General features: G+C 49.4%; 2 protein-coding genes and 2 long non-coding RNA genes across 4 annotated transcripts; 2 read left to right on the top strand and 2 right to left on the bottom strand.

Annotated features, from left to right (window-relative positions):
* Positions 1–229: 229 nt before the first annotated feature.
* LOC146302720 (uncharacterized) lies at positions 230–3,296 on the bottom strand. The gene is made up of 2 exons (XR_014758012.1): positions 3,147–3,296; positions 230–615 (listed from the first exon to the last, which is right to left on the bottom strand). It is a non-coding gene; the product is annotated as an uncharacterized LOC146302720 (long non-coding RNA).
* Positions 3,297–3,644: 348 nt separating this feature from the next.
* On the top strand, positions 3,645–10,622 carry LOC146302719 (nocturnin-like). Its single transcript, XM_084696554.1, has 3 exons — positions 3,645–4,045; positions 8,746–9,036; positions 9,339–10,622. The coding sequence occupies exons 1-3, from the start codon at positions 3,826–3,828 to the stop codon at positions 10,205–10,207; spliced, it is 1,380 nt and encodes a 459-aa protein (XP_084552680.1). The 5' UTR covers positions 3,645–3,825; the 3' UTR covers positions 10,208–10,622.
* Positions 10,623–10,717: 95 nt separating this feature from the next.
* On the bottom strand, positions 10,718–16,381 carry ankrd13d (ankyrin repeat domain 13 family, member D). The gene is made up of 16 exons (XM_084696540.1): positions 15,595–16,381; positions 15,310–15,445; positions 15,060–15,184; positions 14,858–14,903; positions 14,413–14,556; positions 14,109–14,298; positions 13,960–14,026; positions 13,436–13,517; positions 13,159–13,220; positions 12,904–13,034; positions 12,622–12,779; positions 12,367–12,480; positions 12,093–12,265; positions 11,800–11,879; positions 11,371–11,604; positions 10,718–11,185 (listed from the first exon to the last, which is right to left on the bottom strand). The coding sequence occupies exons 1-16, from the start codon at positions 15,676–15,678 to the stop codon at positions 11,122–11,124; spliced, it is 1,890 nt and encodes a 629-aa protein (XP_084552666.1). The 5' UTR covers positions 15,679–16,381; the 3' UTR covers positions 10,718–11,121.
* LOC146302717 (uncharacterized) lies at positions 15,808–16,981 on the top strand. The gene is made up of 2 exons (XR_014753311.1): positions 15,808–15,946; positions 16,283–16,981. It is a non-coding gene; the product is annotated as an uncharacterized LOC146302717 (long non-coding RNA).
* The last annotated feature ends 738 nt before the right edge of the window (positions 16,982–17,719 follow it).

The raw sequence follows: 17,719 nt of genomic DNA, 5'->3' as shown, positions 1-17,719 counted from the left end.
CTGATGGGTTGATTTCACTCACCACACTCCTCTCAGAAAAAGATAATATACACAAGTTTACACAGACACACAGATACAAACACGTGATACAAACACATGTCCCTATTTCATTCCAGTTACATCTTCATTTGAATTGTACAGTCAAAATTAAATTACATACTTTTGCAGATATTGGTACTATCAGGACTCAGTTGAGAACCAAATGCATACAAGGAGGTATACATTATGGTTTTATGTTCATGGTTTATTTGAGGTGCAAGGAGGTAAAAGATCAGTCATGGTTAGGGTTAGAGAGTGAACAGCAAAGGGCACACTACCGTCCCCTGGGGAACACCTGTGCTGATCTTCACAAGGTCAGACACACCTCTTCAACCACTCACACTGTGGTCTGCCAGACAGTTGAACACCCAGCAGACCAAGTGGGCTTCCACCTGCCTCTGCCTCATCTTCTCCCCCAGCATCCAAGGCTTTATGCTGTTGAAGACACTGGAGAAGTCAAACCACAGGATTCTCACTGTTCACCCAGCTCTATCCAGGAGGGAGTAGGCCCTCCTGAGCAGGTCACTGTTCACCCAGCTCCATCCAGGAGGGAGTAGGCCCAAATTGAGCAACAACCTACCAACATAAACAGCAAAGGTGTTATATAATGTCTTCATTAAAAACACTGAAAAGATGTGTTACGAGTTTCAGAGTTTCATCTGTGGATTAAATTGTTTTGTTGATGTTAACACTGTTATTCTTAAATATTAGGAAATATCTTTAAGCTCATTAGTTGTTGATGTCCTGTCAATGACCTGGAATGAAGGATGTTGTCATGTAGCTCATGCTGCACCAAGAAGATAGAATGGCTGATGGGTTGATTTCACTCACCACACTCCTCTCAGCAAAAGATAATATACACAAGTTTACACAGAGACACAGATACAAACACATGACCCTATTTCATTTCAGATGTACATCTTTATTTGAATCATCCAGTCATTGTTGGTGGGGGTAGAGGAGATGGGATAGCGAGGACCAAGTTGGGAGGCTTAGACAGCTAGTAAGGGGGATGGGGGGGGGGGCGTAAGGCAACAAATTGATAAAGATTCAAAATCATTTGGAGAAATCCAAAATGTATTGAAGGGAAAAGTGATCCATGTCATTCCAGCATATCTGATTTGAAAATAGATTTGGGAGTTTGTGACATGGTTAAAGCAACCAACCGAAGCCTACTTGCCTCAGTCATCCTTAGACAGTCTGTGATGACTCCCTGAGCTGAACAGATGAGTAGTACTCTGGTTAGTTCTTGTCAATGCTGCCGCAGGCATCGGTCACAGCCAAGGCTGGACCCCTAGTGTTTTCTGTCTCCCTGAGTGTGAGCATTTCTGTCCTCATTCCGTCTCTCTCCCCTGGTTCCTGGTTCCCAGTTCCCTGCACACCTGTGTCTCATTCCAATCACTCAGCTGTTGTTCCGCGTGTTCACCCTGCTCTGTGTCTGCTTCCTCTGTCAGTCTTTTTCTGTCAGTTGATAACTTTTTTTCTTCCCCACGCAAGGCCGTAGCCATGGAGTCAACATCGGGGGGGGGTTTAATCTGCTGGGGAGTCTGAGGGTGCCCCACTGATAACTGTTTAAGTTTAGTAATGAATACGATTACTTGAATGATCATTTCCGGCGTAGCGTAGCACATTCATATTTGTATATCAATATATTGGGGGGGACATTTTGACCAGATTTGAATATTGGGGGTGGGGATGCGTCCCCCCCCAATATGTATTATGACTACGGCCCTGCCCCCACGTGCAAGTGGTCATGATGAGTGGTGGGGTAGGACCCAAACGCAAGGGAGTACGCAGCCATGTCGAAACAAAGGGTTTATTCTTGTGAAGGCTAGGGACACAGAAAGGGTACTCACATAACAGGGGTAAGGACAAGACAAAGACTAGAAACAAAACAGGAACCTAAATGTAATGCATGCTGTCGAGCCTTCAGCTCCTCCAGTAGGTGGCTAGGCAGCAGCTGCTTCTTAGAGACAATCAATGTCAATTAATTAAGGACCCACCCCTTAAAAAGAGGGCATGTTGGCACAGCAAGAGTGGGCATTGGTACTGTGACAAAGTTGAGTGAACAGCGGAGCGATTAATCATTAATATGGACTGGTGAAGTGGCGATCCTTGTCTTATTTGTACCTTTTAAACTTTTGTATTACTTTTAATGGTAGATGTATGGTCAGTGTCTTAAGCAGTGTTGTACGTGTAGTTATCCACACTTAGACCTTTGGCTTGCTGTGTAACCTCACTGCCGTTTGGAGTGCGTGTGCCTGTGTTGTGTGCGTGTGTTAACCTATGTGTCGTGTTAACACGTTGACTGGTGTTTTGCAGTGCTTATTTGACTGTGGTGTATGTGATGATACTTAAGTTTAAGTTTGAAGTTTACACTGAAGTCCCATTCCAGATCGTTAGTTTAGAGCAAGCAATAGAACCATTACATAAATGCAATTAAACAAACAAGACACAGGTGGACACAATGAAACTAACGAGATCTGAACGAGACACAGGTGAAGACAATGAGACAGGGAACTCCTAGGGCAGAGCAAAACCAAAAACAAGGGGGCACGGCCGTGGCATCAGTAGTCCTTTATGTCTCCGGTTTTTGATTTAATAAAAACTTTTATCCTGCCTGCCTGTGTTTTCCCTGCTTTTGGCTCCACCTGCACCCCATTATGACAGATATTGCTATTCATGTTCCTTCAGCTCCACACAATAAACTGAAACACAGATGTAAGTACATTGCTTACATACACAACTGCAGCTTTACTGGCAACTAAAAACAATGCTTGCATACATTTTCAGACATGCTTGCAAAACACAAAGGGTTGCCAGAAGCATGAATGGAGGAAATGAAGCACAGACTTGTATGTTGGTGAAACATTTACTAATGATCCATCTAGAGAGAACAGACCCTCCATGGGACTCCTGACCCTACCTTTCACGTTGCATAACGTGAAAGGCTGCTTAACCCAATACTGACGATGGCACTGAATAGCAAAGCCAAAGCAATCTGAAGTTTCAACAAGACGCTACATTCATCCTGTTTATTAATTTGTTCTGTTTATTAATTTACACCGAAGTGGGAAGCTTTATTAACGTTGAAAACTCAAATTTACCTTCTCATTACATGTGTTTTCTTTGTCATGGGGGTTGTGTTTGTGCCTTCGGGGTCAAGCTGTTTTGAGAGACAAATTTGTCCATAAGCTGCTGACGGTTCTTGTGAAGTACATTGCGTGCGGTGTTTGGGTGATTTGCGTCATGGATAGACAAGCGCACTCGTGTCTGATTAGTCCATAGCCGCATAAACACACCCTTCGTTCCCCTAATCCCGCCCCTTTCCTGTCCGCATGACTGCATGGAACTCATACTGTACGGGTAAACCCAATGTTGGTTGCCGAAAGGGGGGTCGCTTTGGCATGGAAACCTTATATATTTATTTTGAGACCAGAATATTGTCTTTCTTGTTTGATTGTATTGGTTTATTGTAGCGTATATTACAACGGACCAAATAATGTACAAACTAACTTAAAAAGTTTGGACATTAAATAAGATTGTTCTCTATGCTTCCCCCCTAAAGAAACGGAATTTCACCTGTCTGTACAAAATGTCTTAATGTAAATGCCGGTTACTCGCTTAAACGTGGGAAGCCAGATGTGTTGGAGAACAATTTATTTACTGTCGATCAATTTCCCGAATTTGAATGTTGTATAAATCTACGAAGTTATCAGTATCCTAAGCTAGTACGTTGGAACTTCTGTCAGGTTCTTTATTTTTGTACCAGACCCGGAGAACGGAATGTATCCGGCACGCCGGTGTTCGCTTCTTCTTCACCGGGACATGGCAGCGTTGTGTGTCACTTCTCGGAGACTAACCAAGAAGAAAGAAACATTTCGGAGAAACTTTTCTGTCACTGGTGTTCTACAAGGTCACAGCGGCTGTGGAGAAGGCATCAGTCCAAAGCCACAGGTGAAGACCAACGTTACGTCATCATCCACATCGGCCAGCTCGAGACCAGGTAGGCCATAAAGACAATCGCAGAGTATTTTATTCGACTGTCTTAGAGTGGCTTATTCACTGATATATAAGTGTTTCCCTGTGATAGAGGCTGCTGGCCAAATGGGAACAAAGTAGCAAAGAATATCCAGTTTAGACTCGTATATAAAAAATATTTTTTTCTAACATGGCATTCAGCCACAACCTGCGTGTGTGCGTGCCTGTACCCGTCTATAGTGTTACTTTCACTGTACTCAATTGAATACCTACACTGGAGCCTGTTCATCAATCCATTCATCTGCCATATACAGCTCTATGACACCACCTTTACAATGATCTTTGTACTCTTATGACATCACCACAGGTATCAAAAACTATACAGCTGCTGCAGATACGCAGTTATATGCCCATCTCTAGTCCCACTTCCAACCATCCTACTGACTACTGAGGAGCAACCATTAAACAGATCAGAACATCTGTGTTCTCCGAAGACAAGCTAGGCTTTTCCTCTAAAGGAATGGCAACCGGTTTGGAAGTATATCCACTATGTATCTACTACAAACTCCATTAGAGCTGCATAGTATGTTCATTCTCCCTGGATGATTTAACTTATGGCGGGAGGCTGGGGTTGGTTGCTTCCTCGCCTTACGGCCATTAACCGGGACCGGTTTTAACAGGATTAGTGTTGCATAACTAGATTTAATAGAGCAGGTTCCATAAAGAGACTGTCCGCTCAAACTCACACACACTATCTCACACAAACACACACACACACTCATACACGCACACACAGTCATGTACACACACACTCACAGTCCTGGCCTTTGAACCGCATCCAACCAAAAGTGCCTTTCAGTGAACAAGGCCCAGGCCTACAGTAGTCCTATGTTCTCAGGTCATCTCATTATCCAACACTATAAGCCATCATCATCATTACTAGTTTGCCGCAAGATTCACATAATGTGCTGGATTTTTTCCACAAACAAACATGGGTGTGTCTTTCCTATGCCCCTCCCATCTTGTGCTTAATTGGTTAATTGACTAAGTGGTACCATGTGATATCTGATCTGTAAGTGGATGTAATCACAAATCCAAGGAACGGATTAGGTATTTCTGAATGACCTAGCTCAAATTAATAAAACAGCAGTTTCACTTTGTAAACCTAGTCCATTTAGAAGACTATATCCAGTACGGCCAATAACATTAACAGGGATGTTTAGCCCTAACCCTAGTGATTATAACATTTGAATGATTTATTGCAACCTACAGGTGTGCGGTAGCATTTAGCAACGCACAGCTGGATGTCTATCTGTCCAGATCGACCACGTTGTCGCTAAGTACTGTAGTACATGCCCCTCTGATTTTTTGTTCGGTCTATTTTGTTCAGAGAGGTCCATGCCCTGTATGTATATGGAAGCACACACACACACACCGGACGCACGAGTGTGTGTGGTCAATTCAGAGGCGGCTGGATATCTGCAAAGGCCCGTCTGTATGCCCAGCCATGCCTGCAAGCTGCAGCCTAAAAGAGCTTATTGAATCACATTCCCGGCTGGGGAATCTCTCCTTCTCGACAACACAGATTAACTCAGGACACACTGGCATTGCTAATTCAATTTGATCTTTATTTTTTTATTTGTGTGTGTGTGTGTGTGTGAGTTCACAAGTGCCTCATGTGGGCATAAAAGTGTGACTCTCACGGGACAGTTAGAGTGAACTATTGTGTCAGTGGTGGGTGGGGGGGGGGGGGGGGGGGGGGGGGATACACTGGCCTATTCAGGAATGCTTGCTGGCAGAATCCCCTTGCCACACACACACACTCAATCTCTCTCTCGCATGCACACGCACACACATACAAAGGCAGAGAGCTGTCCAGTCACATCAGTGAAGTCAGGAACATTCATTCACATCTCTCAACAAGCGTCGCCTCCCCTAGCCCTCAGAGCAGAACCACTGGCTGGAGAGCGGGAGAGGAGGAGAGGGAGAGTCCCCACCGAGAGAGGGAGAGAGAGCGGGAGAGACACGGAGGGAAGCAGGGAGACAAAGAGAGAGGGGAAAAACACAGAGAAGCCAAAATACTCAAGGAGAACCGGCGCTTTCCGTGGAGGCACGATGAGAGGCGGGATTCGGCGTGGAGTGTGAGATCGGCGGGGGCGGGGGGGGGTGGGGGCAGAGGACTGTGTGTGTGAGATTCCTCTCGTCAAGACGGCTCAACGTGAGTAATTGCCTGTGTGCACGACATGCCAAAGTCAAGTTGTTGGGTTCGAAAAGATTCGAGTCTGAAACGTGCGATGAAGTGCTCATAGGGAATTTCACAAGAAATTCCCGAAACATTCGTGCGTTTTGTGTGACACGATGTTACGTTTCATGCCCGTGTCGGTGGGATATTCAAATGTGCGCGACAAACAACCCATGATCATGCATGGACGAGGTTTATCCAGACGTTTGACATCTTTTTTTCAGGCTGTGTGTGGTTCAATTGGGCCTCACACAACATTGATGGCAAACCCCATGGTCTAGGTATCCTAGGATTGAAACCTTGACACCAGGGTAGCGCAGTTTCTCTGCCTTTGCCACACATCGAATACTGCTTTTTGTAGAATTTTTGGGGCACTGCTTGGCTATATGCCTTGTTAATCTATCTGTTTATCCATTTCGGTTAATCCTGTCCAGTAGTCCATAGTTATTTGTGTGTACGTTGTTGTGATGTGATTGGATAGTTGTGATGTGATTGGATAGTTGTGATGTGATTGGGTAGTTGTGGTTCTATAGCGGGGCTGTGGGCTTGTGGTTCTTCACAGCTTCATTCGTTCTCTCTGAAACTGGTATACCAACACTGCAGTACTCTGTGGGTCCAGTAGGTGGCAGCACAATCTCTCTCTCCCTCTGTCTCTCTCTGTCTCTCGTGAGAAGGTCAGCAGTTGAAAGACGTTCACTAGCAGTACCTGACACGGATTAAGATTTATTGGGGAAAAAACATGATTAGAAAACAAAATATAGGATTGAAAGGTCAAATTGGCATCAAACAATCAGGCGAAAAGTATACAGTATGCAAGGTTGGGTAGCACTCAATGTCAAAGTGTGCGTGTGCTCTACGAGAACCGTGAGGGTCCGAGAGACAAAAACACAGCATGGTAAAGTGAAGCGCAGGGCAGACATTCGTTCAAAGCCGTGTGTGTGTGTGTGTTCAACCTCCCACATCCTCCTTTGATGTTCAAGCACGTCAGTCCCACATAGAATCTCTTCTCCATTTCAAACCATCCTTCTCAGCGGCTCGGTGACATCCCGGTACCCTGGTCTCGCTTCTTGTCTCTCGTTCAGCCTCCCTATGTCATTGTCTACCCCCCCCCCCCCCCCCCCCCGTCCCTCTCCCCCCCGTCCCTCTGTCTCGCGTGGTTCTAATTCATGTCTTTGCCCAGAGACTTACATAAACAATAGCCCTTATCTCTTCACCCCATCCCTCCACCCGCCCCTCCCGCCTTCATGGCTGGTCTCAGACTGGCTTACTGTGACTCAGCTCACGAGCTGCAGTTGTCACGTGCTGGGAGACAGAGAGAGAGGGGGGGGAGGGGGGGGAGAGAGAGGGAGAGAGAAAATGACAGAGAGAGAGAGGGTGGGGGGGGGGAGAGAGAGAGGGAGAGAGAAAATGACAGAGAGAGAGAGGGTGGGGGGGGGAGAGAGAGAGGGAGAGAGAAAATGACAGAGAGAGAGAGGGGGGGGAGAGAGAGAGAGGGGGGGAGAGAGAGAGAGGGGGGGGAGAGAGGGGGGAGAGAGAGAGGGAGAGAGAAAATGACAGAGGGAGAGAGAGGGGGGAGAGAGAGAGGGGGGGGGGAGAGAGAGGGGGGGGGGGAGAGGGAGGGAGAGAGAAAATGACAGAGAGAGAGAGAGTGAGAGAGAGAATGACAGACAGAGGGGGCAGGAGGAACAGACTGAGGTGAGAAGCAAGAGGCGATATTGAAAGAGAAAAAGACAGCAAGACAAGTGTGGAGACTGAATTCAGCCGAGGATGGAGATGATGGGTAAGAGCAGATGTTCGTTTCGTGTTTTCTCTCTCTCTCTTTGACACGCGCGCACACACAGACACAAAATGGCTCCTGAAGGAGACGCGTGACTCACGGAGCATGCAGCCACAACACCCCAGCAACGTTTGTCGGAGAGAACCTCGACCAAGCTTTTACTTTAGTCTCGTGTGAGGCGACGGACATGCGATCATTTACATTTAATCATTTAGCAGACGTTCTTATCCAGAGCGACTTACAGTAAGTACAGGGACATTCCCCCCGAGGCAAGTAGGGTGAAGTGCCTTGCCTAAGGACACAACGTCATTTGGCACAGCCGGGAATCGATCTAGCAACCTTCAATTTTCGATCAGTCCGTGAATATTGTCAGTCAATGTCTGTTCCAGAGCCAGTGGAGATGGTGTGATACATGGGTGGGGGATGTGTGACATGTGAGGCATCTGCTCCACATTACGGCTGCTCGTTCAGCCGGTCAGACCTGTCTGGTCCCTCGAGCCTGACCTGAGGGGAACCTAACAGGATTAGCATTCTCATATATGGGTTTATCCGCATGCATGCGTGTGTGTGTGTGTGTGTGTGGAGGCAAGCCGTTTTTGAGTAGAGTTCCCCGTATGTATCCGATGGATTTTGGATGTGTGTACATGACGCGTGCATCTTCGCTCATGTGTGTGTGTGCGCGTGTGTGTACTTGTGTCCTCCCCAGTGTGTCCGATGGGCAGCAGCAGCAGTAGCAGCAGCAGGCTGTTCGGTACCCTGGCCCAGACCCTGAGCAGCGCCCCCCTGGCCCAGTCAGACCCGGACCAGAATCCGGACCAGGACCCGGGGACCCTGGCCGACCCGGACCAGCTGCTGAGGGAATGTGAGGAGGCCCTGCTGGGGCGGCCGGCCCGGCCACACAGGGACCTGGTGTTCCCCTGCACGCCAGCTCACCAGCACCACAGCCAGTACCAACACCCACCCATACGGGTGATGCAGTGGAACATTCTAGCACAAGGTAGGTTTGGGCTTCTATCCTTCTCGCACGAAGTAGGCTAGGTGTATTAGCTCAAGGAATGCTAGGTATTCTACCGCGAGGTAGGCCAGTTGTCGTAGAAAAGGGTAGGCGAGGTATTCTTGTGCAAGGGAGGTTAGTTATTGTAGCACAAGTTAGGCTAGGTATTCTAGTACAAGGTAGGCTCGGGATTTTAGCAAAGATTAGGCTAGGGGGTCAAAGGTGGTATTCTAGATATTCTTAATATGCTGCCAAGTAGTGAGACACTGATGGCTTCAATCCTCTCCCTGCTTCCCTGTGTGCAGCCCTGGGCGAGGGGAAGGACGGTTTCGTGCGCTGCCCGCTGGAGGCCCTCAACTGGGCCGAGAGGAAGTACCTGATCCTGGAGGAGATCCTCACCTACCGGCCCGACATCCTGTGTCTCCAGGAGGTGGACCATTACTACGACACCTTCCAGCCAATCCTGGCCAGCCTGGGTTACCACGGCAGCTTCATGCCCAAGCCGTGGTCGCCGTGCCTTGACGTGGAGAAGAACAACGGGCCCGACGGCTGCGCTCTCTTCTACCGGCGCTCCCGCTTCACCCTGCTCGCCACCTCCCACCTGCGCCTCTCCGCCATGATGCTGCCCACCAATCAGGTGGCCGTCGTGCAGACGCTGCGTTGCCGGGCGACGGGCCGGAGGCTGTGCGTGGCGGTGACCCACCTGAAGGCCAGGAGCGGCTGGGAGAGGCTGCGGAGCGCCCAGGGAGCCGACCTGCTCCAGCACCTCAGGGCCATCACGGCCCGCGGCGGCGGCGGGGCGGGGGCGGGGCCCGAGGAAGAGGGCGTGGCCCTGATCGTCTGCGGGGACTTTAACTCCGAGCCCACCGAGGACGTTTACCGCCGCTTCAGCTCCTCCCCCTTGAACCTGGACTCGGCCTATAAGCTGCTGAGCGCCGACGGCCAGGCGGAGCCCGCCTTCACCACGTGGAAGATCCGCCCCTCTGGGGAGAGCTGCAGCACGCTGGACTACATCTGGTACTCCCATCAGGCCTTGTGCGTGGAGTCACTGCTGGACATCCTCTCGGAGGAGCAGGTCGGCCCAGACCGCCTGCCCTCCTACCACTACCCCTCTGACCACCTCTCCCTCCTCTGTGACATCAGCTTCAGGGAACAGCCCCATAGGCTGCTCTAATCACACACCCCACTTAGACACTGGCCAATCAAATGTCAGATGTAAATAACAGAAGACGGGGAAGAGCAATACTTATGTTCAAGTAGACAGAATGTATAATAGTTGACTTTTATAACGGACTGATATTTTAAGGTTAAAGACATTTGGAATTAAGAGTGTTTATTTTTTTGATAAGAGAAGTTCGACTTCCCCATGATGGTTCAAATACGGATGTAGTTTTTATTCCGAGTTTAGATAATCCTTTGTGGATTTTCTTTTTACTCATGAGGACAGTTGTTTAAGTTAAAGGAGAGCTCAAGGTGGATGAGAGGATAAATATTTTAATGTATTTTTGCTATACAATCCTATTCATTGCTTTTTTTGGTGCTGTTACCAGTGAGCATGAGAAAAAAAATAAAAACATACTTTTTCGGTACATTTATGAAATGTGTTTTTTCTTGTTTCAACATACTCAATATAAAATCCTCCATATGCAGTCAAATCTCAAACAGGAACAGACTGCAAATACAATTCAGTCAGGAACATTACTTTATTTATTTTCCATGTCACACGAGTCAACCAACATAAATGTTTCAAACATTATAATAAATATTTTTTTTTCAATAATTATTTTATGTCAGCATTTATTTTTATATTCAGTTCTCATTACTAGCATTCATTTGTATTATAGGTTAGAAGTTGAAGGATTATTTCACTCAAAAAAAGACGGCAAAGTTAAATGAATTGAGTTCTCCCCTTTTACCCCAGGTAAAGCTCCTCTCTGCTTAACCATTCCATTTATCCCTCCATCACACCGGTCACAATACCACTTAGACTTTTGGGGAAAAAAACACAAAAAAAAACATTTACATTGGAAAATAAATTAACGAATCATTTGTCCCCCAAACACAGCCCTTTATCAATCGTTGCCACAGCTACTTCTCTGTGAGTGACAGCTGAAGAATCCTCTCTAGCTCCTCCTCCTCTTCCTTCCTCGTCCTGTGCAGGACATCAGGGACATCACATTTAGCTTCAAGCCACCACAGCATCTCTACACAATGCCAATAGGCCAAGGACTAAGGCCAAGGACTAAGGAACATGCAAAGAAACATTCTAAATGGTAGAACCTGACAAGAAATCCAATCTGGCTCTGTCTCCAGGCGACCACAATCCCTCCCTCTCACCTGTCTATCTCCTCCTGCTCCCGGCATGAGAGCTCCATGGCGATACGTAGCTGCTCGTCAAAGTTGGACGCCACGCCGAACGGCCCCGGCAACCGCGGCTCGGCCAGTGAGCTGTAGGAGGGAGGGGAGTTGGCCCCCGTGTCCAACGGGGAGACAGACGAGGGCTGGGCGGGGTCAGCCGCTTCCCCGCCCTCTCCACCAGCCAATGTGATGGACAGGGACTCCTGGATGGCCCTATCAGGTACACGGTGCACACATAACGGCTCTAAAGACGCGAGCATTGAGGTGTATATTTTGATGTGAAATATGCCATACGTGAGTCGTAAGTCTTCAGAGACCAGTGGTCTAGAACTGGGAGGTGAAGGGGGGGTCCACTACCCTCCCCCTCTCTCTCACTCCCTCTCTCTCTCTCTCTCTCTCTGGTCTCACCTCTCCAGCTGAGAGTCTTCCGCATAAAGTGGAGGCTGTGAGACAGGGCGACTGTTGGTCAGAGCCTCCCAGATAGTCACCTGCAGAGAGAGAGACAGAGACAGAGAGAGAGAGACAGAGACATAGAGAGAGAAAGATAGAGAGAGAGAGAGAGAGAGAGAGAGAGAGAGAGAGAGAGAGAGAGAGAGAGAGAGAGAGAGAGAGAGAGAGAGAGAGAGAGAGAGGGGGGGGGGGGGGTTAGGTCCTTAGACCCATCCGCCGGGCCGTTCCCTGGTTTCAAGCGGAGGCCTCACCTGGTCGCTCTCGGTGCCCGCGTCCAGCAGGCTCTGCTGGATGGCAAACTGCAGCAGGTTGTCGTCCTCGTCCCTCATGGGCTCGCTGCGGCCCGGCCCCAGCGTGGTGTAGTCGGGGGGCGGCTCGAAAACGGAGGGGTCCACCTCGCAGTGGAGGGGAGGGGGGGCCTGCCCTGTGAGCCGGGAGGGAGGAGTCAGTGGCTCTTCCCCGCTGAAGGAGTGATCCTGCAGCTGAGTAGTTTGCTGTGGAGATGGCGTGTGCGTGTGCGTTTACCAGCCTCAGGGGCGCCCTCTGGCGTGTGTACTGTGACAGAGCTAACAGGCTCGTCGCAACCACACAGGTTACTGAAGGTCACTCTGGCATTCAACACGTGGAACAAAGGGATCTCTGAGCGGACGGGGCAGAGGGGACAAAAAGACAGAGAGAAAGATCATCCTCAAACCAACCACAATATGGGGGCAGTATTGGAAGGGTCACGGTGAAAGGGACATTATATTCTGTGTGTGTGTGTGTGTCCAACCTCCTCACCTATCTTGACGGGGAACCCAGGAGGCAGGCGAAGGGTGATGAAGTCACGCAGCTTGGCAAAGTGGGCGTTGGAGATGGCCATGAGGTCGATGATGGGCGTGACCTGCTCGGCCAATGAGAGAGGGTGTGCCTCGCTCAACCACAGGTTGGCCTTGAACCTGGAAAGAGAGAGAGAGACATGGAGACTTAGAATCGAGGGAAAAGAGCTGAATGCTGAGGGCCTGTGAGCCTCGAGGTGCTTCATGATCCGCCCAGCAAGTCGCTGCGGTGACGAAGGCCTACTTCTGGACTTTGCTAGTGAGCTCAACGGGGCGTCCGATGTCACGGTCGTTGAGGATGAACTCGGGGTCGAAGTATTCCTCCGCCGTGATGTCTGTGGGGTTGTGGGGGCTGGCACACTGGGACACGTTACTCTGAAACACACACACACACAGTCACTCAATTATTCATCATTCTTCCATTCAGTTAATAGTTCACAGTGTGTGTGGGTGTGTGAGTGAGTGTGTGTGTGTGCGCGTGCGTGCGTGCGTGACACACCCCGTTATGAGCAGTGTGTTGCTCCGCTATCCCCAGGAAGGACTGCAGAGGTGTCTTGGACCCTGAGAGGGAAAATGTGTCAAATGACATCAGAAACATTACAGCGTGACATCACCTTGGTAGGACAGAAGAAGTGAACGTTTGGAAATCAGAGCAAAGAAAAGCTACAAAATCATTCGTTCTTAATCCTTGCTACTTGCTGTAGTATTGCTCCCTCTGAGACTCTTGAAGGATGAGATGAATATGTGTGTGTGTGTGTGTGTGCGTGTGAGCCCACCCTTGCTCCTTGACTTGTCCTGGTCTGAGAGGTGTTCTGTCCTGGAGCGCGTCACCAGCTCCACGTTGGTGGCACTGTAAACCTGAACACAGAGAGCCCAGAGCAGGCAGGGTGAGTGAGAAGACAGGCCCTGGGGGGTAGAGGACCAGACAGGACTGAGGTGGGTGTGGAGACATGCAGGGGGGTAGAGGACCAGGCAGGACTGAGGTGGGTGTGGAGACAGGCAGGGGGGTAGAGGACCAGGCAGGACTGAGGTGGGTGTGGAGACAGGCAGGGGGGTAGAGGACCAGGCAGGACTGAGGTGGGTGTGGAGACAGGCAGGGGGGTAGAGGACCAGGCAGGACTGAGGTGGGTGTGGAGACAGGCAGGGGGTAGAGGACCAGGCAGGACTGAGGTGGGTGTGGAGACAGACAGGGGGTAGAGGACCAGGCAGGACTGAGGTGGGTGTGGAGACAGGCAGGGGGGTAGAGGACCAGGCAGGACTGAGGTGGGTGTGGAGGACACAGCTCGGCGCGCTAGCTCACCTTGGCCTCGTAGCCGCTGACCAGCTCACTCTTCTCCGAGCGCCAGCCCCAGATACCAGACTTGTTCCTGGGAGACAGAGGACAGGAGTTTGGTACGAAGCGAGGAGAGCTGGACGTTTGCTGTGCGTTCCTGTGTGCGCGTGCGAGACCTCTCGAAGGCGATGTTGCCCGTGTTGAGGTGCGTGGAGACGATGGGCGAGGTCAGCCTCTGGGCCGTGTGCTCCTGGGAGGGCTGCATGGCGGCCAGGAGGGAGGGGGTGTCCCGGGGAGAGAGAGCCAGAGGCTCCGTGTACACCACCTGCTTCTCATGGTCCACCTCCATCACCAGGGCGCCACTCTCTACCCCCCCCACACACCCACACACACAGTCAACAACCACCCCCGCCTGGGCATCCTACCCCGTCGCCATAGAGACACGTTGTCACCGTGGAGAGGTAACCGTGGAGCCCGTACCTTCCCCCTTGAAGATGTAGCTGCGCCGTCCCTTCAGCCAGGTCATGTGCTCGAAGCCCAGCAGGGTGGTGTCCACGCGCAGGCACGAGCCGCTCTTCCAGACCCGGTACACATCGCTGGGGCACACCTTCGACACCAGGGGCACTGGAGGAAGAGGAGAGAGGGGGGGGCGGGGGTAGGGAGGGAGGTAGAGGGAGATGAGGAGGCGGGGTTGGGGGTGAGTGTTGGAACAAGACCGGAAGGGGTGCACACAACAAAGCCAAACTCAGGACCACAACAACCGATGAAGGACTGGTACCGCCCGTGTGCGAGAATGACTGACAACTGTAAACGGGAGCTGTCCCCTCGGCGTGGTGCTGAAATCGAGCAGGGTCGAGCCTGACAACACCCTGGCTCGAGTCATTTCTGAAAGGGTCAAGGGGGGGTCAGGTACCCAAACACTCACCCCAGCTGGTGAACTCCCACTTCATCTCCACGTAGAAGTCTCTGGCCTGGAAGGCATGATGGGGTTGTATAACAGGTGTGGTAATAACAGAGAGTAACATGAGGCCCTACAGGTATTATAGACAGTGAATGTATTTGTGTAAAGCACTGAGTAAAGTAGGTGGTGTATTATGTTTGTACGGGTAGCTGAAAAAAGAAATTACCTGTCTAAGTTTGCTAAGTAGTTCAGGGATGCCAGCCAGTCTCTCCGTGGCCCGTTTAAAGTCTCTAAACTGCAGCACTAACTGGACCAGCTCCGGGTCTCCAGTGCTCACTGCTTCCTGCAAAACTGAACACAGACAACCAAACACGCAATAGAGCATTACTCAAATCCATTAGCATCTGCGCACCATAATTATGTACAGAGGAATATCGCCCCCATTCAGTCATATACTGGGTGTTGTCCCCCCTCACCTGTCCAGCATTGCGCGTTGCAGTGCGTAGGGTCTGCGGAGTATCTCAGCAGCACACGGGTTGACTCCAGGTGCCCCAGACACACAGCAAGCTCTAACGGGGTGCGGCCTCGTGGGTCCAAGCGCTCCACATCCTCCTGCGGGGAACAGGCGCTATACACGTTACCAAAACGCAGAGGCGAGGGGGCGCAAGTGCGGCATGAGACGCACAACTGTCAAACTTAAGACTATTTCAAAATGTGGACAAACACACAATATGCATTCAGCAGTGGATTAACAACTATACCTCTTTTTTCTGTAGTTCCCGGTCAAGCTCCAAAAACTGATTGTTCCAAACCAAAAAATGTAAAGGAAACGCCTCTTGTGCCATTGTTGACCGACCGCTAGCTAGCTAGAATAGCTAGTTGGCTAAACTAAATAAAGCTAGCTATGTAGTAGTGGGGAGGCTGGCTATGGCAACACGGCGTACCGTTCGCTTTCTGATTCCTCGTCGTAGTATGTGCCCACAATAGATCAACAATATAAAATTCCACTGGTGCCAAGGTATGCTGCCTGTCCTAGGAAAAATAATTAGCAAGCCAGGATGTGCCCATTGAAATGGATAACCGCCAGCCCTCTCTTGACAACACACAAGCCAGGTTAGCAAGGTAGCTAGCTAGCCAGCTAATTGGCTAATAACAAACAGCATTGTTAGCTAACTGTATCATCATGCTAGCACTTCGTTTCCATTTCAAAGATGCGAAGATTCCAGCTAGCTAAGACTGCTGTACCTAGCTAAGCTGGTGAACACGGCATATCTAACCGTTTCCATCCTTTTAAAGCAATGGCTTGTCTGTGGTCAAGTCTTATGTGAAGACCTGCAGTCAGAGTTGGTGATTCGACAATCCCTATCACATCCTCGGGAGTTTTTTCTTCTTCTTCAGTTTGTTGACAATCTTGAGTGAGATATGGCCCAATTATGGTTTTAATTCCAGGTCGACTCGATGACCGATGTGATAAGGATTTGGGCCTTGGTGCCGGTGACGCGGAGGCGGCAGATGCTGTACCGAGAGCTGATCAGATGGACCCGAAGATGTGTCACATCCCAAACTCAGCCATGCAATCACTGAAATAGTCCGCAATAGCTTTTCAGTGTTAAGCCTTGAACACTTGGACCCTACTAGTAGCTTCAAATATGTATTTCTTCATGTTTAACGTCGCTTTATTTCCAGGTTATTGTTAGCCAACAGCTGGAATAGGGGAGGTTAATCTACACTGTTTAATTTCCAAAACAAGTTATATGAAATATCCTCCATGCATTGACAAAGCTGTAGAACGAAGACATAAGTTTATGATCGACAATACTCATGCCCAGTCCCATATCCAGGCCACAAAAAAAGTATAAATTTGACACTTTAAACACTTTATTTTCTATATATTTTTTAATTTTCTTGAAAAAAAACACAAAACAATAAACATAAGTGAAAAAAGCTCTTGAAAATAATTACAATGCTACAGGATTGGTGTCTAAAAGAGGGGAACACATTTACACTAAAGTATATATTTATATATATTTATATTCTTTTTGTAAGGTAACAGAGAGTAGAGGGTGGGTTTGTAAGGAAAATGAAATTAGAGTCCTCATTGCAGATTCAATTTCCAGAAAAATGAGAGCAAAATCCTAGGTTTCTACATTGCATTTAACAATTTAAAAAAACTTCTGTGAAAACAGACTCACATTTGTCCATGGAAAACAGAGGATGTAGCAAAGAAAGTTCAAGAGCTGACTAGAATATCAACACTTTGTTCTAAATTTATTTCTGTACAAAAAGACAAGCAGTTTGGGAGTTTGGGAGTGATAGCACCTGGATTCTAACTGTAGTTTGATCGCACCATATAGCTTGCTCTCGCACCCCACACCCCCACCCTCCACCCCTAAATCCTAACCCTGCCCCTATTTGGGTGTGGTCTCATCACCATGTCGATTGCCTTCTCGCACCGTCCCTGTACACCCTTTACCCAGCCCCTCAGTCTCACAGGGGGGGTCCTCACGGTCGACATCACAGCCCCTGCATCCATTACCTTCATCCCCATGACGACAACAACCCTCCCCCTCCTCTTCTGCTGTGTCAGCTGCTGAAACCAAACTCCTGAGTCTCTTGTTTGTACTCCCCCCCCACCCCCCCCCCCCAAAAAAAATAAAATAAACGTATACAACATAGAAAGAAACCCTGCTCCCGTCACTACACACAAAGTGTGTGAGTGCCTCCAGTGCCCCCCCCCCCCCCCCCGACACTCCGCTGGTTCCAGCCCCTCCCTTTAGAGAGGACAGGTGCTTTAAAGCCCGCCTTGCCTCTCCCACCCCCCCTTCAGTCTTTCCCTCTGTCACACAGAGACCCCTGATGTTGTGTGCCCCCCCCACCCCCCGCCCC

The sequence above is a fragment of the Hypomesus nipponensis genome, chromosome 1, assembly GCF_054491055.1.
Source record: "Hypomesus nipponensis isolate SF chromosome 1, ASM5449105v1, whole genome shotgun sequence".
Classification (NCBI taxonomy): domain Eukaryota; kingdom Metazoa; phylum Chordata; class Actinopteri; order Osmeriformes; family Osmeridae; genus Hypomesus; species Hypomesus nipponensis.
Note: the sequence above shows the minus strand (reverse complement) of the source record. Positions and strands in the feature narration are given on the sequence as shown.

Bases quoted from the DNA above. Each gene is read 5' to 3' on its own strand.
- ankrd13d (XM_084696540.1), bottom strand. From the start codon at position 15,678: ATGGCACAAGAGGCGTTTCCTTTACATTTTTTGGTTTGGAACAATCAG. The intron at 14,027-14,108 runs GTCTCGCACGCG...TCTGTCTCCCAG, and splicing joins GGCAACATCGCCTTCGAGAG to GAACAAGTCTGGTATCTGGG. The intron at 13,035-13,158 runs GTGTGTCACGCA...TGTGTGTTTCAG, and splicing joins AACACACTGCTCATAACGGG to AGTAACGTGTCCCAGTGTGC.
- LOC146302719 (XM_084696554.1), top strand. From the start codon at position 3,826: ATGTATCCGGCACGCCGGTGTTCGCTTCTTCTTCACCGGGACATGGCA. The intron at 4,046-8,745 runs GTAGGCCATAAA...TGTCCTCCCCAG, and splicing joins ATCGGCCAGCTCGAGACCAG to TGTGTCCGATGGGCAGCAGC. The intron at 9,037-9,338 runs GTAGGTTTGGGC...CCCTGTGTGCAG, and splicing joins GTGGAACATTCTAGCACAAG to CCCTGGGCGAGGGGAAGGAC.